General features: G+C 40.2%; 1 protein-coding gene across 3 annotated transcripts in view; it reads right to left on the bottom strand.

Moving 5' to 3' along the window:
* Window positions 1-23,286, bottom strand: part of CREB5 (cAMP responsive element binding protein 5) — a 403,426-nt gene that overhangs the window by 308,469 nt on the left and 71,671 nt on the right. For all 3 annotated transcript variants that reach the window (XM_059171450.1, XM_059171451.1, XM_059171452.1), the window contains exons 2-4: window positions 23,132-23,203; window positions 18,215-18,308; window positions 5,911-6,032 (exon numbers count right to left, since the gene is read on the bottom strand). In XM_059171450.1, coding sequence (XP_059027433.1) covers window positions 5,911-6,032; window positions 18,215-18,308; window positions 23,132-23,185 — 270 coding nt within the window. In that variant the 5' untranslated portion in view covers window positions 23,186-23,203. The remainder of the gene's footprint in view (window positions 1-5,910; window positions 6,033-18,214; window positions 18,309-23,131; window positions 23,204-23,286) is intronic.

Here is a 23,286-nt window from a genome sequence, read left to right as displayed (position 1 = left end):
GGTCCTGTGGGAGAATGGCAGCGCTCAGCACTTCCACACCGTGCTTTTCATCTTCAGGGTCCTCAACCACGTTAGGCTGTAACGTTATATTTCTCTCAGCAAGACAAAGGGGTTCATTTCTAGTCCTCTCAACTGCCCTTTCTTTCTTTTTTTTTTTTTTAAAGATTTTATTTATTTATTTGACAGAGAGAGATCACAAGTAGGCAGAGAGGCAGGCAGAGAGAGAGAGGAGGAAGCAGGCTCCCTGCTGAGCAGAGAGCCCGATGCGGGACTCGATCCCAGGACCCTGAGATCATGACCTGAGCCGAAGGCAGCAGCTTAACCCACTGAGCCACCCAGGCGCCCCTTGCCCTTCCTTTCTTACACAGACACACACACACACACACACACACACACACTCCCACACCACTGCCATCATATGATGAAGCTCTATCCTACTTCCTGGACAAGCATTATTTCTTCCATTTTTTAAAAAAATCAAATGTAAAGGGTCAATTCACCATCCTCTTGCTTTTTCTTTTTAAAAAACTTTTTGTTTTTGTTTCTGTTGTTTCCTCTGACGTGGAACATGAAATCAGCAGGATGACTGCACGTTACTGGGTTCTGCTGAGGATTACGACTAGCCTCGCCACACTTGATTTGATTCTTCACACTTCAGGGCCTTCTGTGTCATCTCTGGTCACTAAGGAGAGCTGAATACTCTTGTCTCAGAGGTTCTGGAGGGGTCTGCCAAGCTCCATGCTCAGACCTCTTTTCAATTCCATCTTCATTCATTCCAGGTGATTCCATCAAGTCTCATATATTGAAACACCACCTACAAGCCTGTGACTCCCAAATTTAGATCTCCAGATGGGTCACTTCTTCCTGATTTACAGACCACTATATCCATGTGCTCACTCAATGGATAGAAGTCAAGAAACAGTCTCCACGGTTTTTCCCTCCAACCTGCTCCTCCCACGGGCAGCTCCATCCTTCTAGTTGTTTAGGCCAAACACCTGGTCCACTCCTGATTTCATCCTTTCTATCACTCCCCAGATCTAATTCACCAGCAAGTCCTGCTGGCTCTATCTTCAGAACAGACCCAGAATGCAACAACCACCCCCTCATCCATGTCCCCCTTGGACCAATCTGCCATCATCTTCAATCTAGAGTCTTCCATCAGCCTCCGGAACTGGTCTCTCTCTCTCCCTGCTACTGTCCCCCAACAACTGACTTTCAACTCAGCAGCCGAAGTGAATTTTCTAATATATAAGTCAGATTCTATCACTCCTCTGCTTGAAACTGTTTCTGGTTCCCCATCTCACTTCTGGACTCTGCCCTCCCGTGTCCACTCTTCCACATTATTACATCCCCCCTCTTTGTGATTCCTCGGACTCACAGAGCATCCTCTAGCTTTAGGGCTTTGCATTTTTTACTCTCTGCACTTAGAACACTCTTCTCCCTGACACACACCTGCTCTGATGCAGAGCTTCCGGCCTTTGCTCTCCTGCTTCCAGCCTCTGCTGTCTGTCCACTTAGCACCAACGCCCTCCCTGAGCATCCCCAGCACTGCCTCTGCCCCTTCCCTGCTAGAACACGCATCACCTTCTGACATGTTATTCATCTTATGGTTTTTGCTTGCTTATTGTTTGTCTTGCCCACGAGTCGTAACCTACCCGAAGGCAAGGTTTTGTTTTTAACAAGCTTTAGTCCACAATGTATCCTTCAATGGCTCGGACAGTGCCTGGCATGTGATGAGCACTCAGAAATATTTACTGAATGAATAAATGAGGACCACAAGTTTCTCACCTATTTCAGGACGTGGATTAGCCTGACTTCTAAGCCATAGACGAACTGAGATTTGTGATGCTTGTTAGTGATGGATGCATTTCCAAGGGAAAAAAATCTCTCATTAAAGAGTTTTGAAACCATGAGCTTATTATACTTCTGTGGAAGATTGACGTAACTGGAATGTGTTGCCTTCTATATGTAATATAGATACAGATATTAAGGCTTTTTCCATTGTCATGACCAGCATCTAGCCTGTCCTCATTCTATACATACATTGGAATATACTGAATAAAGAGCTTGTATTCCCACTTTTTAAGCAGGGGATGAATAAATGAAGCAGGAGCTGGGGGTATCAGGATTAGAGATCGTCCACAGAACAGACAATTGCCCCAATTGACAGCCAAGAGGGTTAAGTGAGGATCTATTCTCTCTTTTATTCCTGAAAAGAATTTTCTAGACCAAGCTGCAGCTAGAAAGTTAAAGGTGGAGGGAAGGACTAGCACAATTTTTTCACAGTTTTTTAAATAAAATAATTAGACTCAGAGGAAAAGAAATTAGAAGAAAGTTGGAGATGGAGAATTAAAAAGAAATAATTATCTGAATGCAGAGCAAAATGAAGGAAGGAAGGAGACAGCCTTCAGTAATAATAAGGTATGCATTGAGTAGAGAGCTTTTATTCCTACTTTTCAAGTAGAAGATGACTAAATGAAGCAGGAGCAGGGGGTGGCAGCGTGTCAGGGATGTTGGTAGTTAGAGAAATGTGGTCAAAAGTTTAGATAAAAGTATGATGGTAGATTAAGGAGTATCTCCCAACTTTCCTTTACCCAGTTGTGGCTTCCAAAGAAATGCTAGGCAGAATCCATCAACACAGCCCATTTGACTGCTGGATAAGTCATTGTGCATTAGGTCTTGAGAAGTTACGTCCACCCAAGGCTGATTTGGCTGCTGGTTTAAAAGATGCGAGGGCAGAGGATAGCTCAACAGCCTCAATGCTGTCCACTTTTCAGTGTGGACAAGTAAAGTTGGGTTTTGAGAAGGTGATCTCTTGAGACACCCAACCCAAAAACCACAAGGGAAGCTGGCTATAGAATTCCCCATCCGAATAGCCGTCACAAAACCAGAAAAGCAACATTCAGGCTAAAATTAACAACACAAGAAACAACGTGTTGGCGAGGATGCGGAGAAAGGGGAACCCTCTTGCACTGTTGATGGGAATGCAAACTGGTGTAGCCAGTCTGGAAAGCAAAATGGAGGTTCCTAAAACTTAAAAATAGAACTACCCTACGATCCAGCAATTGTGCTACTAGGTATTTACCCAAAGGATACAAAAATGCAGATTCAAAGGATGCAGATGCTCCTAGATGTTTATAGCAGCATTATCTACAATAGCCAAACTATGGAGAGAGCCCAAATGTCTATTGACTAATGAATGAATAAAGATGATGTGGTCTGTGTGTGTGTGTGTGTGTATCACTCAGCCATCAAAAAGAATGAAATCTTGCCATTTGCAATGACATGGAGCTAGAGTATATTTGCTAAGTGAAATAAATCATAGAAAGACAAATACCATATGATCTCTCATACGTGGAATTTTAGAAAGAAAAGAGATGAACTTATGGAAAGGGGGAAAAGAAGAAAGGGAGAGAGGAAAACAAATTGTAAGAGACTCTTAAGGATGGAGAACAAACTGAGGGTTGATGGAGGGAGGTGGGTGGAGGATGAGCCAGGTGGGTGATGGACATTAAGAAGGGCACTTGTAATGAGCACTGGGTGTTGTATGTAAGTTATAAATCACTGAATTATACTTCATAAACCAATGTTGCCCTATCTGTTAACTAAAATTTAAATTAAAAAATAAAAGCAACTTTCAAAAGATACTTTTTAAAGGATATTTTTAATATGTATTTAAAATATGTATTTCTACAACTGTAATTGTCTTTTTTCTCTATGTTGCTTGCCTGATTATTTTAATTTATAAAGTTAATTTATACTCTTTCTCAACCCACAAGGACTCAAAAACAATTCAGGAAAAAAAATGTATAGCATAAAAATGTTTTTTAAATTAAAAAAATCAGGACCAGGGGAAATAATAAACTAGAACTGAAAGTCTAGTCTGAAGGGAAGTAAAATATGTTCATCACAGTGTTCTAAAAAGTTCTCAAAGTTAAGCAGTAAACTCAGCTTTCTGTTAACCGAGCAGTCAAAGCGAAAAGAGAAACAGAACCAGTTACATGATTCTCATGTCCACACAGAGAAAATATTTCAGTTCCTTAGGGGAAGTAAACGATTTCCTGGAATTCAGATCTGCAAGAATTTCCTCCCATGGGGCATCATATAGGAGATCATGAGTACTACGTAAAGGAGAACATCTAAAACCACGCCCCTACCGTAGGCTTCCTACAGCTGTCCTTGGTAAATGTAGGAAAATCAAGAACATACACTTCAGTTAAAACCATTCTCTCAGAAATGAAGACAATATAAACCAGTAGGAACGAGCATATACCTTCCTTGCAGTTCAGTTTAATCTAAGAAGCCAACTGTGACTATCTTGAGGGAATGAATGTACCTAATCCCTCAGTTTTTTTTCATACGCCACATCTACCAGAACTAAATGTAGAACTCAACACAGAGAAAATTTACTAGACGTTTTGGTTCTTCTTTGTCTTTGTAATTTTCATCTTTAAAAATACATTTCTATTGCAGTGAAATATAGAATGTATGCCTTTTTTAAAAAAAGTTATTTATTTATTTATTTGACAGATAAGAGATCACAAGTAGGCAGAAAGTCAGGCAGAGAGAGAAGAAGGGAAGCAGGCTCCCTGCTGAGCAGAGAACCTGATGCAGGGCTTGATCCCAGGACCCTGGGATCACGGCCTGAGCTGAAGGCAGAGGCTTTAACCCACTGAGCCACCCAGGTACCCCTCCTTTATTTATTTATTTTTTTAAGTTAAATTTTTAAGTGCTCAGAACAGTGCCTGGCAAGTAAGTGCTAAAAAAATATTCATTTAAAAAGGTGAGGGGGAAGCCTTTCATGTCACTTGAGGAGTGGGGGAAGTGGCTGTATAAATTAATTATACATAAATAAAATGAGCTGATTGAGGTTTTATACCTCTCTGTATCCTCCACCAATTATCATGATTTTTCCAAAAGCAGCCCAGACTTAGGGCAAGCCCTTGACTGTTTTAATGTGGGAATGTGACAAAAAATCTGGTGGAGGGGGATTACTACAATTTCACGTAGAGGAGAATTTGAAATATCAGAGCCTTTTAAAATATCTTCTCCGGATGGAACAGCTGGACCTTCAGAGTCCATTACAACCTAACCAGCCCTTCCTTTCAACCCACTTCCGCATTTTAAGTCTCTGTTCATGGAATGCGTCTAATTTGTTCTTTGGTACATTGTGGGCATTCAGTAATGCTCTACGGTAACAATGAAAAAAATGCTAAAGAGTTTCATTATCACATTTACTTGTGACCCTGTTTCCTTTTCCTTAATCTTGCAAAGTGATTTTAAAATGCAAGCAAACATTAAGAGAAATTGAATATATTCTGGAGGCATGCATAAAGTGGGTTTTCTACATTTGTAAGAACAAATAATCCACACGTATATTTAAACCATTTTTCCCAATAATAACAAATGTTCAATAATATGACTGGGACATAACTGAAAGTGGTGGAGGTCTACCAGGAAGATTATGGAAATCGGACAATGAAAACCTGGGACAAAAATCAGACAAAACCTTGTCTCTTACTGCTACAATTATTCTTTGCCTCTTGTCTTCTGTGTGTAACACCCATGTAAGGCTTCCTACGAAATACTTCGCAAAGTAAAACAACTAGTATTGAATACAAAGAGTCTATGTGTTTATCCAAATCAAGGTTCAAGAATCAGGTAATCTTTTTTTTTTTTTTTTTTGCTTGAATTTCCTATTTCAGATGTCTGTTTCTCCCATGATGGAGAATCAGGGATTCATCTTTAAAAAAAAAAAAAAAAAAAATAGACGAATACATGCAAATGGATAAAACACTGTTTTAGGGCGACATTCGTACCAATCTGCAGTGCCGTCGAAGGTTCCACACAGAAGATTCTCATGGGGGTTAGGGGAGGCACCTGACAAGGTGTCCATTCAAGCCAACCTACCCGCTTGCTGCTCTCCTCCTCCTGAGCCTTCCTGAACTCATGTTCTAGGGAGCAGTCCAGCTCATTGAAGAGCCCCACTTCCTCGCAGTTCTTCAGGAACCTTGTTGGAGTCGGAGTCTGATCTGAAAACAGAGATCAAGTGATCATACATGGGTTCTTTTCCTCAAAAGCCAGGAGCAAGCATGAGCTCAATTGACAAACCCCCTCCCCTCACCCTAATAAAGATGCCAGCTCGTCATCTTTAATTTTCTACCCTTTTAAATAAGATGGCAATAGGGAAGAAAATAAAACCACAAATCTCATAGGAGGAATACAACGTGTAGCATGCTGCATATGTGAGGGTTTTCCAAACTGCCAGACAACCGCCAGGGAGCCCACCATCAACTTTCTGGGGTTCCTATCACTTGAACACGTGTCACAATGTGTGGAATGACTTCTTTTTCCAAAAATGAAAAAAAACATGATTTAGCAAAAATCAGGCCAAAAAAATCTGCTGGGCCAATGTCAAGCTTGACTTTAGGGAGCTGGAAGTTAAAAAATAAATAAAAAAGGTTTTGTAAATGTTTATATCAAAACAAAAAGAAACAAACAAGCACATTAATTCCTTTCTCTTAATGAAAATGGAAAATACAGCAATTCTCTCTCTCATTTTGAAAGTCACAGAGGATGATGAAAGTTTCCAAGTCAAACACATTCAGCTTTCATCCATTAAAAATATAATTATTAATTTCATTTTCCTTTGCTATAGCCAAAGGAATGTTCTGAGAAAACTCTTTAAAAGGAATAGAATTTCTTTCATATTCTTGACTGTCTAGCCAGCCTACTACTTAGGAGAGTGGAGAATCTGAAGCTGCTATTGGTGGCTTAATTTTTTTTTAGTTTTTTAATTTTTTTATAAACATATAATGTATTATTAGTCCCAGGGGGGTGACTTAATATTTATGTGGCTTTTGACACATAAATATTGCAGTTTACACAGTGGTTTCACACACGTTCTCTATAATCTAGATCTCACAAGATACTGTCAGGTAAATGGGGTAGAATTACACCTTTGTAATCACTAAGGATGGTTATCTCTCCTGAATAACACTGTATGCTGTCCTTGTCTCAGAAACAGCAGATGGCCATGCCAATCATTTTGCAAATGAGGAAAATGGAAGTCCTGTGTGATTCAGGGTCTCATTCAAGATCTTCCAGGTAAATGTGATGACACCAGGATTATAACCAAAGCCCTGGCACCATTTCCAATAGGCACATGTATTATTCCCACCTAAGGCAACAGCACACACAGTGAGACTGATGATGGCACTTGTCCACCTAAAGCCATACTCAGTCGCCAAATCTCTTTCTTCATAGTTCTTGAACACATCACTACCAGGCAACTGAAGAGGGTTGAAACAAATGTGCCATTTCTACATGCTCTTTATACAGTCCCATATGATGAGGAACTAGAATCATATTTACTTTCCTAATTCATACAGAGAGCAGTTAATCCCAGTAAATTACCCATTGAGATTCAAAGAAATAGCTTAATATTCATGAAGCTCAAAATAGCTTGATAGCTCCTATAGTCAGCCCTTCTAACGTAAGGTCTTCTGATTCCCTGCAGCTTTTCTACCTGTTAAGTGCCCAGCTGGTTGACTTGAATTTCAAAGCAGCAAAAATCCCCTTCTGCATTCTTTCCCATTCTTAGCCCGAATTCCAGATACTGAGCTCTCTTCCTCAATATACAGAGAGCCTACCACAGATGGTCATAAATCAGACATCACAGATAAAAGCCATGCAAAAGTTGGGTTTGGTTGAAAAGGGTTTTTTAGCACATTAATTTATTAAGATTCACACATATATACCTATGCCCCTATATATATATATATATATATATATATATATATATATATATATATAATACATATATGTATTTATACACATATGCATATATATAGTGTGTTATGTGCTTATAAAAGATAAAGTTAGTATTTACAAGCATTTTGCAGTTTACAAACATTTTCACCCAGCCTGTCTAGAGTCTAGATCTCACAAAGTCTGAAGAGGTAAGTAGGCACATATTATTTTAGAAATAGAGAGATAAGTACCTTGCACAAGGTCACAGTTCATAAACATTTTATCACTGTTAAGTCCTCTTTCACCTTCAGACATAACCCCTTCTCAATCTAAATCCTGTGCTTTGCCCAGACTCTCCCCTGGATCTGAAGGAAAAGACAATGCTGACAACCCAGAAATCTAGACTTGAAAACTGCGTGATTTGGGGGAAATTACCTACTTTCTCTGGACCTCATATTCCTCATCTTTCAAATACAATTCTAAAGTTACATGTTTCTATGAATCCTAAAATCACCACCGTGATGGGTTCTCTTCAAAAATCACTGTATGTAGGTCAAGGGGAGAGGCGTGGGCAGCTAGGTGAGCCTGTTGGTGGGTATTAAGGAGGGCACGTATCGCATGGAGCACTGGGTGTGGTGTACAAACAATACACCACAAATTTCCAAGAGTGGAAATAAAGGGATATGTCTGCATTTGTGTGTGTATATGTGTGTATGTATGTATTCTTCCATTGAGTGGGTGCTTATTCTATGTCAGGCATAATACTAAGTGCTGTGTATGATCCATCATCTCATTAATTTTCATACCAACCACATTTGGTAAGAAATCTTCTTACCCACTTTACTTAGAAGGAAACTAAAACTCTCCCCAGGCCCCATTTAGAAACTGAGTCACATAACTGTATTGATAATTGGCAATCCTAACCCTCCCTGGCTCTTTTAAAATATCTTGGAATCGTTTGTACCCCTCTATAATAGAAGCATGTTACAATCCTACAGACCTTCTACTATCTCGCAGGTCATTTTGTGAGTAAAAAACCCGAGAAAACAACCCAGGACAGAACTGCCATGTTAGACCATTGGTCATCAGTAGGGATTTAGTTTGCTGGGTTTTAATTTTTCTTCTGTTCCTCTATATTTCTCTATTGGAGATTTACTGGTTGAGGGCCATGATTCCAGGTAGAGAGAACAGTCATCCAGGTAGAGAGAACTCTGAGATGAGTTCATGAGATGGGCCATCAGATTGAATTCAGACTGATGTTTGGAGGGCAAGCCCTAGGGAAGTTGAGAAATGTCTTCTGTCTTCTCTCAGCAAAATTATCCCTTCAGCAACAGGAGCCATGGGCCCTAAAGAGAGTTGGTTCCTTCCTATCCCTAGAGCAGAAGACCCAGATGGGGGCCACAGCTTTGTTACTAAATGAAACTTTCTTTGCTGTGTGATATAACAAGGGGATAGCAAAACATATCTATATCCACATTTGGAAGAGATAAGGCACACTGTTCTTAATTTTTAATTCATTTTCTTCTTGTGAATGAGCTATTCTTTCCAGTTACAACAGGAACCAGAAAATGGAGCTTAACTTTTATTTTAACATTTATAGAATTAATACAAGGTCTCTAGCTGTCTTTGATCCCACATGGTACCAGTTCCAAGTAAGCCAGGAAATGAGCCAATCTTCCAAAAGGGGACAGTTAAATCTATCAGCAGCTTAAATAAAAGAGTCAGTTTCTCAGCCACACGGATGCTTTGTCAAATAAATATTCCAGCTGAAATTAGACCTGATGTAGGTGAGTAATATCCATGGCCATAAATTAAAATTCTGATAAACCTCACCTTCTTTAGAACCAAGGGCAAGCACCAGCCATAGCCACAGCCATTTCTGTATGGTGAGTAACAGGGGCTGGTGCTCCGCTGGTGGATAATATCTACGGTGTGTTCAGTAAACAGGCCCCATCCAAGGCCTTACAGGAACTGGCTGCAGTGGGAACTCAGAGCCCAGATGCTCGTTGGAGGACTTCTCACCTTTCTTTCAGTATTTCCACTTGTGTGAGGACCAACTGAATGCGAGAAACAAAGAACCCCAAATCTCAAGCTAAACTCAACGTTTGTAACTTTTGAGTTTAGGCTTTACTTAAGTTGAAAGTACTTTGTTGCTATTACCTTTGCAAATCCAAATTGGCCCTGCAAAAAAAAAAAAAAAAAAAAAAAAAAAAAAAAAAAAAAAAACCTGCAGGCTGCTTTCTCGCGGGGAGATTGCAAAGAGCACAGCTGCTTCTCAGGTCACCCAGACAGCTGGGACCCGTGCAAGTAAGGCAGCTTAGCCACTTTTACCTGTCTTATATGTCCTCAGAATTCTTTTACCACTCGGAGAAGATTGGCAGCAAAAGGGATTTTTTAAAAATCCCTTGCAAATGTCATATTTCAATATCTGTCTCCCTTCCTGGAATAGTGAGTCTGTACCTCAAAAAAGGAGCACCTTTTCACAGACTGCTGCCTCTGTAAATAGCTAGGTAGAGGATTCCTGCCATGCAGAGACCCCACTTGTGTATTTACCTGAAAGAGTGCCACAAGCTTGACATGATGATTTGGAAATTCACCCACCTGCTACACAACAGGAAATCCCGCACCCCGCTACCTCTGGGAAGGACAACACATATGTGGCTATAGCTATTAGAGGGGGGAAAAAAAAACTCACTAACTTTTCTAATCAGTCCCTAGTCTGCCTAGCGTCAAGTGCTTCAGCCCCAGCAAGTCTGATTATTCCAAAGTCTAAATGACAAGCACAAAGCTAAAGCCTGAAACCTGATTCTTCTTTTAAAAAGTGTTTAGTCTGCTCTACATTTAATAATAGGTTGCTACCTTATTTCGTTTCAGAGCTGCACTTGAGTTACATGTTTGTCTATGTTTCATTTTCTTCAATGATAAAAAGACAAGGCAACAAGTCATCAATTAAAAAAAAAAAAAAAAAAAAAAAAGTAAAAGTAGAGTTCTCATAATATACCAGAGAAGAAGAATGCAAACTTCTGAAGCAGAATTTTCTTTCCCATTGATCTAATATTCTCAATGGTATCACTAAAGGGCTATGCTAGGTAATTTTACATCATTTTGTGTTAAATTGACAGTGACTGGGAATGTTATAAAAGCCCTACTAATTCATACCAGTTATAAGAAAGATCAGTTTGGATTGGTGACCATTCTAATTATAGGGTATTTTTTTTAAAGGTATTGCATTTTTATTATTTGCATGACTCAGATTCAAACAACAAAATGCAGCTTAATGGAACTCCTCAAGAATGCTGCTCAAACCAAGAGAGAAAAGCATTGGGATTAGCATATCTATTTTAGTTTAGAGTTGGGCTTCTCAGAAAAGGCATTTTTCTCAGGCAGTTCTAATATTCTTTCTAGAGTTACATTTATCCTGTGAATTTTTCAGCAAATGCCTATCCCTGTGTGAATTTGAATAAAGTCTTAATCAGGAAAGTCTACATTAAGTGAATTTTAAAATATACCCTCCTTTATAAGGGGCACAATCACTAACTGATAGAATTCCATGGAATTGTAGATAGGCTCCTTTACAATAAATGTGCCTTTTACTGAGTGTGAATACACAAAGGAGCAACGGGGTCCTCTCCATAACACTGAGGTTACTATTTCCCTGCATCTATCCAAGAGGCAGTGCTTCCATGGCACAAACCAAGGCAACTCCGGGTTTTTAAACAATAGCTGTGGAATGTTTAAGGGTTGCCCATGGCTTGGGTGATCCAGGTCCCTGAGAGATGAGACACATTGGCAGAACTTTGGAATAGAATGCTGCGATCCACTTATGGTCAAGATGGAGAGCTGGCAGACTAGATGCCCTTAAGAGGGCCTTGAGTCAACTAGAAAATTCTCTGACAAGGGCATCTCCTATGACACATGGCTCCAAGAAAACACAGACTGAGATTTAAATTAATCAGGTAAATAATCCACCCCTACTCACTGTCAGCCATGGTCTAGCCAGAGTGTTCCAACAACAATCAAAGCACAATTTTAACTGACGTTAGAGGAGCTGAGCCAGTAGAAAGGGTTATGAACACTGGGATCATGTCTCTGCAAGCTAGGTGAACAGAGGGGATCCAAGGTGAATCTCTTATCAAGCCCTGCCCTGGACTGTGGAAGCTAAAGCTTCAAATTTCCACTTACTCCCTAATTGCCTTTGTCAAAAAGGATTGCCTTCCAGATGGAATAGACTGAAAGCCAGGTTTTCCTATATGAAAAGGCCTCTGATCAAGGCCTCTGAGGTGTTCAGGTGAGTTGTTAAAAAAAATTCAGGTTTACTTGACCAGCTAGAAACATGAATGAGAAGCTAACTTCTATAGAAGCTAACTATAAATGCCCATTGCCACTTGTCACAATGGAGGGGAAAATCTGATTTAAAAACACACTCTTGGGACGCCTGGGTGGCTCAGTTGGTTAAGCAGCTGCCTTCTGCTCAGGTCATGATCCCAGCGTCCTTGGGATCAAGTCCCACATCGGGCTCCTTGCTCCGCAGGGAGCCTGCTTCTCCCTCTGACTCTGCCTGCCTTTCTGCCTGTGCTCGCTCTTGCTCTCTCTCTCTCTCTGACAAATAAATAAATAAAATCTTTAAAAATAAATAAATAAAATAAAATAAAATAAAATAAAAAATAAAAACACACTCTTTGGGGCTCCTGGGTGGCTCAGTCAGTTGCTTCTGTCTTTGGCTCAGATCATGTTCCCAAGGTCCTGGGATCAAGGCCCACACTGGGCTCCCTGTTCAGCAGAGGGAGCTGCCTGCCACTCCCCCTGCTTGTGTGCTCTCTTGCTCTTTCTCTCTGACAAATAGATAAAATATTTTAAAATAAATAAATAAATAAATAAATATAAAAACACACTCTTTGTTCCCCTATATGCTAATGTGTCAGTATAATCTCCTTCTGAAAACCTTTGACTTTTTTTTTCCATTTGATGACTCTTGAAGAAATATGCCAGTAATAGAAGAGAAAACAGTTCATAAATGTATATCCAAACATAAATCTAACACTAAAACATGTTCTTAGTACATGGAGCCTACCAAATCTAGATGTACAATGAGAGAATTATACACAGACAGGAGCTTTGGACAAACTATTTATCCTCCCAATCTTGTATGCTCATATGAAAAGAGTGACCAGGATTAAATGACATAATGTATATAAAGCAGGAGGCACGATATAGGCATAAGATAAGGCAATAAATGGTAGCTACCATTATTATCATGCTGCCCTCTGGTGTGAGCCATTTCCACCACCCTCTGTTCCATAAAGATCTGAATAATTTCAATAGTGAGAAATCATGGTGTACCTTTGCCATCAATGGAAGAGGAGGTAAATATGGCCCCTGTGTGTGTGTGTGTGTGTGTGTGTGTGTGTGTGTGAGACAGAGACAGAGACAGAGACAGAGAGATTTACTTATTTAGTCAGGATTCCAAAATGAATGTGGAGTGAGATATGTCACCTTTTCTCTGACTTCCTCTTTAAAATGCCCATGGATAGGGGCATCTCTGTGGCTCAGTTGGTTAAGTATCAAACTCAGTTTCAGCTCAGGTCATGATCTCAGGTTGTGAGATCAAGCCCTTTGTTGGGGGCTCTCTCTCCTTCTCCCTCTGCCCCTCCTTGCCCTCTCTCTCTCTGAAAAAATAAAAAATGATAAAACAATTAAAAAATAAAATGTCCACAGATTATTAAGTAGGTTTGTAGCAAACAGCCATGAGCAATGGCTCTGGGTTCTGAAATTATCTAATTTATCATGATCAGTCTCTTGGAAGACAAGTGTTCTACTCCACTGAACAACAATCTTGCTTTCTCCAGGGCGAGAATTAGGTTTAGATCCTGGAACTAGAGACATTCCCTAATTCTAGACTTAATCCAGGGACACAACTGGGTTCAGAGAAGAGCTATTTTATCATTTGTGATAGATGTTTGGAATGCTTGAGGATGCCTGTCTCTCTCACATCTCTTCTGTGTGTGAGCTACACCATGTCCGGTGGGATGGTGTCACCGCTTTCAGTCTTCATTCAGAAGATAGGGAGAAAGGTCACTTGAGCCCACCATGCTGAGCATCAGGTCTCTGTTGAAATGCTGCTAATGCGGAGAGGCCTCTCCTGACCTCCTTTAGCAGCTCACTTTGTCATGTTCATCTTCATCAGAGCACTTGTCACTAACTCATACATTCTTGTTTACTAATCTCAGGGGAGGGGTGTTATGAATGATCTCTCTGCCTCCCCACCTCTAGTAGAGTATAGTAAGTTCCATGGAAGAGAACTTGGTCATCTGTCTTGGTCAGTGCAGCAACCCCAGCACGGAGCACAACAGGATTTTTGCAGACACGTTCAGTGTTTGTTGAATGAATCAATAAGTGTAAATGAATGGGCAATCTCAGCCCCTCTTCCCACACCTTCCTGCCGCCTGCCCTCCTTTCCCTCCAAGCACACACCAGTTGCCTTCGGCACTAATTGGGCTGTGATGTCTGGTGTGATTCATTAGGTATTTGAAGGCATGGTTTCATGCATCCCCTTCTCAGGCTTCCTGGGTTTAACCTTTTGAGGAAAGGTGTGCAACACTCTTCACTTCCTTTTCATGAAGCAAAATTCATCATCTTCTAGATCACTATTTCCACCATACACCTCCACCACACAGAGGTACACACGCATATTCTTCTCATTTAGATTTTTTGCTTATTTTCTTGTCTGGCTATAAATACAACTGCACTTTGATTCGCATTCTGGTTTTTGCCTGTACAGAACTTGGGAACTCTGTCAATAAGTGAGGTGGGAATTTCTGACAGGGAAAGATGTAGAAATTCCTGAATACCTAGCGATGATACCATTAAAATCGACCCAAATACCATACTGTTTCGCTCTAGTACAAAAATTTGATCATAATTTTCAAACCAAACAGATCTCTTGTCACATAATGGCTGATAATTTTGCAACCCATGTGTTAAAGTATATTGTCCTCAGTGGGTTCCCATTTCAAACTTGGCATCTAAAACCTCTGATATCACAACTGCCCTCACCGTGAAATGATTTTCAGTTGCAACAAGAACAGCTGAAGGGAAAGACTAAAGCCCATCATCGTATCAGGACTCCGGAAATGTACCACGAGGACCAAATAAGAATGGAAGGACCAAGGTAGAAGGGGCTAGAAGTCTTTGTCCTCAGAATCCACCATCACCACCCCATTCATGCCCCAACTATTGCTGTCCCTCTGGAATGAGGTTTTATGGTTACTCTCTATCCGAACGAGCTGACTCATCTTAATGAAACATTGTAACTGTCACTTTTACTACTCTGCCTTACAGCATGTCAAAGATCATTTACAATCGTTTTGAGTTGTAGATTGTACCTGGTCTAAATAAAGTGGACTTTATGGCAAAGCTAGGAAATTATTTCAGATCTTCATAACTCTTTGAACACTTACCTTCAAAAAGTCTGTGGCATCTTAATTATCTTGCTGACTGAAATATTTGCAATTAATGTAGGACAAAGTAATTTTCCAAAATACAAGTTAACCAGATATCCTGAAATTAGTAATGAACACTCCTACCATACTTCCTCTTCATAATATGTGCCAAATTCCAATTCATCCGAAATGAAATTTTGTGTAATTGAATATTGCTTGGGAAAAAAAAAAAAAAAGTGGCCTAAAAGGGACCTGAAGAATTTTGCCCTACTGATGCTTGCTGATTTCAGGTTTAATTTATATTATTTTTTATTGTTTCTGTTACTTTCTCTCAAGCTGTAGGAAATCCTTCATCCTTAAGATAGACCACAAAATAAGCTTAAAGTACATTCAGAAATAAAATTCTAAAAGACATTTCAGTAGATTTTGGAGCCTTTGATAAATTCAAACCTAAATAAATCAAGATATAAGACAAGTAAAACTTCAGTCACATTTGTAATCACAATCTAATATGCTAAAACTAACATGAGATTTGAGATACATACATCAAAGTCTTTCTTGGAAAAAAAAAGTAACAAAGCAAAAATACCCAACAGCCTATTACAGTGTAGCGTGGACAACACTGGCCCATGACATAACATAGACCTCTGTCACCTAAATGCAAAGTAATGAGCTGCACTGGACAGCTGTTTCTGTTCCAGCAAGAAAATTCTATGACACTACAAGCATGGAAAGTGGACAGAAAGTTTAAAAATGTAGCACCTAATTTCACTTGGAGTAAGAAATGGCCTCATACTAGCTTCAACACAAACCATGAGAAAGCAGAAGAAAAATGCGCCATTATTTTATTCATGCTATTTTCCCTCATATTTATTTCTCCCTTCATTTTCTTATTCCAAGTTTGACATAATAAAAATTAGAGAGAATTTCCTCTCAATAATTTCCCAGCTGGCACTACCATTACTGGCAGCAATGTCTTCAAGCTAACAAAGATCTGGTTAAGAACAACTGAAAAGTTGCAAGAGCTTAATCAAAAGCCTGTTTATAGGCAGCACATAGAAGTGTTCACACATCCTTAATTCCTTTTTTTCAGACCTTTGGATGGGGCTCCTTACAGGGCCACCCCAGCCGTTTACCTGAAAGATACTGCCTGGTACTTACCACGAAGCAGTAATATCACCACGTAACCTAACACCCACCTCCCACTCTCCTCCCACCAAGAAGCCTATTTTTGGAATTCTATTTGGGAAAAATAAAAGGCAAACTTATACATTTAAATACTAGGAGCCGCGCACAGTCTACAACCCTCCTACTTGCATATATATCTGCTCCTTGTTGAACTATGAAGTTACACCACATTGTAAATGATAGAACAAACTCAATGATAAAACGGAAAGAATGGACCATTCTTCCTAACACTGCTGGGCTTTTATAATGCTTACAGAACTTTTTGAAGTTTCTGCATCTCTGTTTCTAGACTTAAGGGAAGATAAAACTATTTCTGAAGAGCTAACTAGTTCAATCCAAACAAACAGGCTGAGAGAGAGGTGGTGGGTGGCAGGGGAGGCAAGGGAAGAGGCTGCCTTTCAACTAGAGATTCTGCCAAACCACAACACGTCTGCACCATTAACAAGTCACTGGAGGGACTGTGAAGACGTGTGGATGGCTCTGTCTCTAGAAGTATGAGATTGTGCATATCAGCTGCTGAAACCAGACAAGGCAGTCCCCGCTGAGCAAGTCAGGGGGCTAGGACTCCACATCAAGGACCCTCATCTCTGCCCTGTGTGGGCAGCTTGGGAAGGCTGCTCCGTCACCCTAAGCCCCTTCTTCTCTATCAGTAAAATACGAGTTGTAATATTAACCTGCCTGACAACACTCTTACAGGATTTACTAATATTAGAGATAATAAAATAGTTGTAAAATTTAAGTGTCATAGAAATGCTAAATTATATGAGCCGGGCCTGCCAGGGCAGTCCGTTTCTCTTCTGATATCATTTAAAGCAAATTTACGGGTGCATTATCTCTTTCATGATGCCAAGGAGACAGTGGCTTCGTGAAATATTCCTAGCCTAAGAAGGGTAACAGGAAATGCTTCAACTACCCTGCCAGAGATTAGGAAACACTTTCACTTACCTTCTTGCACTAGATCTTCACAATGCGCCTGTGGAATAGACTGGGCAGACAAAATCATTCCCATTTTACAGAAAAAGGAACCGAGGCCCCAAATTGTTCACTAGCATGGCCCAAGGTCATTTAGGAAAGACCCCATGCTAGAGTTCAAGTTTCCCCACTCCTGGCTCTGTCCCGTTTTAATTCACTGCACCAGCCATCAAAATGGGAAGGAATGGTAATTGCTTGATGGATTGATTGTGATGCTGATCTATTTCTGCTCACAGCTGCTGAGCCCTTGCTTTGGTTCCCTACATTATCATCTTATTTAATCTCCCCCTTAGGAGGAAGGTACAGTTTCTTTAAAAAAAGTTTCACTGATCACCTCTGTTGCAAAAGAGAGAGTGTGTGCATGCTCCTTCTACTAGAGCCACATACCATTTTCCTTACAATTCTCATGCAAAATAGATCTTAGCCCATCCTCTAGTTTAGCTACAGTTCCACAGATACACTACATTGGGGTGTCCTCAAGAACAGCAAGCACACCAATCTTTGCATCTCCCGTGCTACTCGTAACAGCACAGTATGCATCATAGATGCTCAATGAAGATGTTCTGCTTGACTGATTACAGGTATGTGATTTTTAAAAAATACTTATATGGAGCCAACTTCCACAGTAATAAATATTTTACATTCCTGAAAATGAGAAATCACAGCTCTTTGGTTATTTGAGTGAACACCACATTAACTGATTACACTTCTGCTTACCATTATTTGAAGCCTCTGCTGTACCTTAGAAATATACGTCTTCAAGGCACAGAATATGCCAGTGGAAATCATGCTATCATAAGAACAAGTATCTCCCATGCGGCTGATGCCATCACCCAGAGCCTTTTTTCCTGATGGCTCCTTACCTGATAACATATTGTCTGTTTTTATTGAGGGGAACTTCAAAGTCATTTCATGCTTGTGCCTATGAATCATCAGATGGTCCTCTGTTGGGAAGCGCTGTCAGACAAATAGAAAAAAAAAAGGGGGTGGGGGGGAGGGGAAAGGAGCCATTCAGTTTTAAAATATATATTTGCCATCACAGAGAAAAAGTTGTATTCAGCATTGCACATGTGACAGGCAAAACAAAAAATTAGTTCTGAAAAAGTGTGAAAGCATGCTAAGTTAAATGCCAAATTATTTTTTGCAAGCAAATGTGCTGAGATGTTCCTTTGAATTGTACCCAAATATATGTATCATTATTTCCTTTACAGTTTACCAGGGGCTTAAATAGGTTGCAGTAAAATCTGACTGAATAGTAATATGAAATAGGAGACCTTTGCCTGCCATCATCTCTGACTCCCCACACCTTCCCCAGGAATTCCTTGCATAGGCCTCTACTTCCTAAATAGTCTTTGAATACAATCAGCTGTGAAGACTCATCAGTCAACTAGGTATTTCCTTAGGAACTAGAGGTTTGCATCTGGGGAAGACTTTAAATTTGTGTTTAGTTAAAGAATAAGTAAGGAAAAGGTAATGAACAATGCTGAAAGTATTCAAATATTCTATACAATAGAACTATGCTATACCTTCGAAGAATAAGAGTGTTCGGATGAATGCTTATATATATTCACAAGAGAAATTAACGATGACATCATGACAAAGTAAATTCTCTCATTTTTACCTATATATGAGAAGAAAATATGTGCAAATAGAAAAATGAATTTAGACCTAAGTAGCACTGGAGTTTCGCAAGATTATTTGGAACTTTTGTCTCGTAGTTACTGTTCTACGTAACAGTATAAAATAGTATACTACAAAATAGTATGAAATAGTCTAAGCCATAATAAGTATGCTAGATGTTTTCTATAGATTAGCCAGAAGTAGGAAAAATGCATGAAGTAGGAAAAGAATTTTGATTCATGTCAGACATTAAGAATTACATGTCATGCTTAACTGTTTGACATAAACACCTACAAATATGCTTGTAACATTTGTATAGTATGTTCTGTTCATGAAGACCTTGCACACTGCACTCATTATGTGATCTTTTAGAAGTATACAGATGACTTATAGTCATATGACAAATAATTTTTAGTATTCTATACTCTGTACCATGTAGTAAGCCATTTTTAATTTTCGGAGAGTGATATTACAGTTGTTTAAAATGCAGCTCTCAGGGGCGCCTGGGTGGCTCAGCGGGTTGGGGCCTCTGCCTTCGGCTCAGGTCATGATCCCAGGGTCCTGGGATCCAGCCCCACATCGGGCTCTCTGCTCAGCAGGGAGCCTGCTTCCTCCTCTCTCTCTGCCTGCCTCTCTGCCTACTTGTGATCTCTGTCAAATAAATATATAAAATAAAATAAAATCTTTAAAAAAATAATTAAAAAAATAAAATGCAGCTCTCAAATGTTTTCAGTTGTCTGGCTTCTGGTCACATGGTAGGATTGGATTTTCTGACCCTTTTGTGGTTGAGTGGGGCCATGTAACTAGTTCTATCCATGGAGTCATGAATGGAAGTGACATGTCCCTCACATGTCAGCACCTAATTCCTGGTGCAAGACCCTCTCCCCTTTAACATGGCAATTCACAATATTAGAAATAGCGACTGCTCAATTATCCTAAAGCTTTGAAGATTTATGAAGAGCATCTCTGAATTCTAGATGATTAAGAAGAGGGTCCTGCCAAGTTACAATAGAAATGTATGCCTGGCAATTGAAATAAGACTTTGCTGTTTGAAGCCCCTGAAGCTTTGAGTTGATTTGTTACTGCAGCACATCCTAGCTTCCCCTCACTCAAGCTGGTGTGTTTTAATAACTGAACTTAATAGAGCATCTGCTTTACCAAGGTCAAATGAAAACACAACAAAAGACAATAAACTCTGCTGAACATTTCTGAATCTTTGACAATTTAGAAAGTCTCCCAGAGCTTCCCAGTTCCTCAGGATAGTCATTAGAAGTTTCAATTACCATTATATACTGTGGTAGAAATCTTCTCTGCAAATAGTACAGATTTGTGTTCATGTGAATGAGGGAATTCACTGGGCTAAATCCTCTGGAATATTCTGAAAGTAGTTTGGGGAATAAATATCACTTAGTTATTTGTCACATGTATCATATAAATTGGAGCATATAGAATCTGCAAAGCCTGGCAACTATGTCAAGTTCTAACTACATAGAAGTCTGCTTTATAAGGACATGGGGTTTTGCTGCAGCTTCATCTGTTCTCTTGCTCCCTTATCACACCTTATAATGACTACATCAAATATAAGACACTACCATGTGTGGTTTAGAGACAAGTTAAACTTCTTAGTCTTTCCATTAAAATCCATATTATAATTTTTATTGGGATATATATAATCAAGAAACAACATGGTAGTATCCTACATTTCGTATTTGTAAGCCACTTTTTGGTTCCATAAAATAATAGCCTAAAACAGAATATTAACCTGATTACTTACTAAATAACAATAATTTCCATAATATGTCATATTAACTATAAATACCTCCTCAAAGAGACAACACAGGACATCACAGGGCTTTTTTAATTTAGCAGGAAAAAAGCAGCAAATTTTATGTAACCAAGATGTCCAGTCTATTACAGATACACAGCTGAGAGAGACCCCTTGAACTCAAAGCATGTTCACGCCAAGGGCAAAGGAGTGGTGAAATTAACAGTGGACTCTGTGCGCTCAGGAAGAGCAAGAGAGGCTTCTCTACTCCTGGAACAAAGCTGCATACAAAAAAACCTCCCTGGTGTTGTAGACCATTCCTAATAGCACCGAGCTTCTTTCCATGAGGGAAAAGGGGGAAATATCCTTCCTTCATTGCCAAAGTAGCATAGGCACTGGTAACTCACATTTGCTCCCCCTTCCCAATCCCCAGCCATCATTTCTTCCCCATGCAGGACCCCAAGTTCTGGAAGGTCACTACAGTAAATGCCATGATTACAACAGCAGACTTAATTGTGATTTGCTAACACCCCACCAAGAGACCCTTGGAATCACTAGGCAATTGCTACATTTCCTCAATTCTAATGCATCTTCAAATTGAAAGATGCACACATTGTTTTAAAGAACTTGTCAAAAAAGAAACATTTTCATGTTAAAAAAAAAAAAAAATACACCAAGTTTTAGATGCAGCTTCGCAAGGGGTTGAGGAGAAAGGCTTGGAGTTTTTCCTTAAAACCAAGAAACTATGGAAATCCTCAATTCTCATTTTGTCCAACCAGTTCACTCACAGCCTTCTCAAGGAAATGACCTGTTCAATGACCTGAGTTCTAGGTCATTAGAAATGCACTCCTCAACCTTCACTACCATCTCTACCTCAGAATTCGCATGTAACTTCATAGTGCTGCTTCCATTCCTTCCTGCCTCAGAGAAATAGCACCCCCTTCTCCCTCACGGGCTCTTGCACACCCTTGTCTTCTGGGGGTTTGTGCTTCGGTTGTGGATCTTCAATCCAGCATGCTCACTTCTCCTTCCCCTTGACTAAATCCCGCCCAGCTAGCCTTTCATTTTAAAAATGAAGGCTGCTTCCTTCCCAGACTACCATTATATCACTGTTTCCCATCATTCCCTAGTGCTCTTGAAAGAGTTCTCTATGCTGGCCACCTCCACTTCCTCACCACCCACTCACTCATTAATTCCTTCCAACCTGGCCCCCACCCGGACTCCTCTCTCATAGGTCACCCGCCAGGACCCAACTGCCAAACCCAACAGCTTCTGCTCAGCCTCTCACTGTCCCGGCTCTAGCAGCGTCTGACACCAGTGACCACATGTCTGTGGCATTATTTATTTATACCCTGCCTGATTCCATACAGGAGAAAAGACAGCTTACAGCAACACATAAAATGGAATGGGAGAGCATCAGCTAAAAATCAGGGGGCCCCCCAAACAAGAAGGGATCTTAAAAAAGCAAAACTAAAGTCAAAACGCAAAATCATCAGGCGGCAGTCATTCTCAACTGGGGGCCATTTAGCAATGCCAAGAGACATTTTTGGTTTTCACAGCTGGGAAGTGGCCACTGGGACCTAGAAGGTAGAGGTCAGGGATGCTGCCAAACATCCTGTGATGCACAGGAGAGCCCTTCACAACAAGGAATTATTCTGTCCCAAGAGTTACCAGTGCCAAGCTTGGGAATTTCTGCTACACGGCCCATATTACAGCAGCAGTAATAGTAACAATGGTGAACGTTAATTGAGCATTTATTATGTGTGGTCCTTACACAAAATTCGTGTAGTATCTCTTCTAATCCTTGCAATGATTCCACTTGATGGGAGCTTTTGGAGGCAAAGAGGTTTACTCTCTAGCACGGCATGCCAACTTCCCCTCTTTAAAGTTTAGATAAATGGAAAAACTGTGGGTTCTAGAAAAGTTATAGGGGGCTTATTGTCCTCAAAGAGGAAAACAAAACAAAAAACAACTCAGCTCTGATGATGAGCTGTTTCACCAGTAATCCAGAGGCCCCGTATCAAGTGACTATTGTAAAAGCAGCATCCTCCCTCCCCTTTCTGAAATAACAGTCCTGAACATCTGGTGGGCAGGAGGTGTCTGGCTGACTTCCAAGGGAAAAGTTAAGGATGGAAATGGCTAATGCTGATGTATTTCAGGGGCTGTGAGGGAAGCAGTTCAAACTATTCAAAGTAGAAAATAGTAATAATGAGGAGAAAGATGGTGATGAAGATGATGGCGGCGGTGGTGGTGGTGATGGTAGAGAGGGAGTTCTCACAATATCTTAGTGAAGAAACAAAGCCTACATTAGGCGAGATTGCCAAGTGAGAGCTGTTTCCCTGTCAAAAGGCAGCTACATCCCTGGCAGAACAGACCAAAGGATCCCCACACTCACCTGAGAGCAGCCCGGGGCACTGCAGACGAATGGCCTCTCCTGCTCTAAATTCATCTTGGATTCCTCATAAATCTGTAGGGACAGGGGGAGAGGGAGGAAGGAAAACAGAAATCCATGAATATCCCCTGCTTCTACCTAAGAAACTTGAGAAAGGC

The sequence above is a fragment of the Mustela lutreola genome, chromosome 4, assembly GCF_030435805.1.
Source record: "Mustela lutreola isolate mMusLut2 chromosome 4, mMusLut2.pri, whole genome shotgun sequence".
In the NCBI taxonomy this organism is placed as follows: domain Eukaryota; kingdom Metazoa; phylum Chordata; class Mammalia; order Carnivora; family Mustelidae; genus Mustela; species Mustela lutreola.
This window is presented reverse-complemented; position numbering and strand designations above follow the sequence as displayed.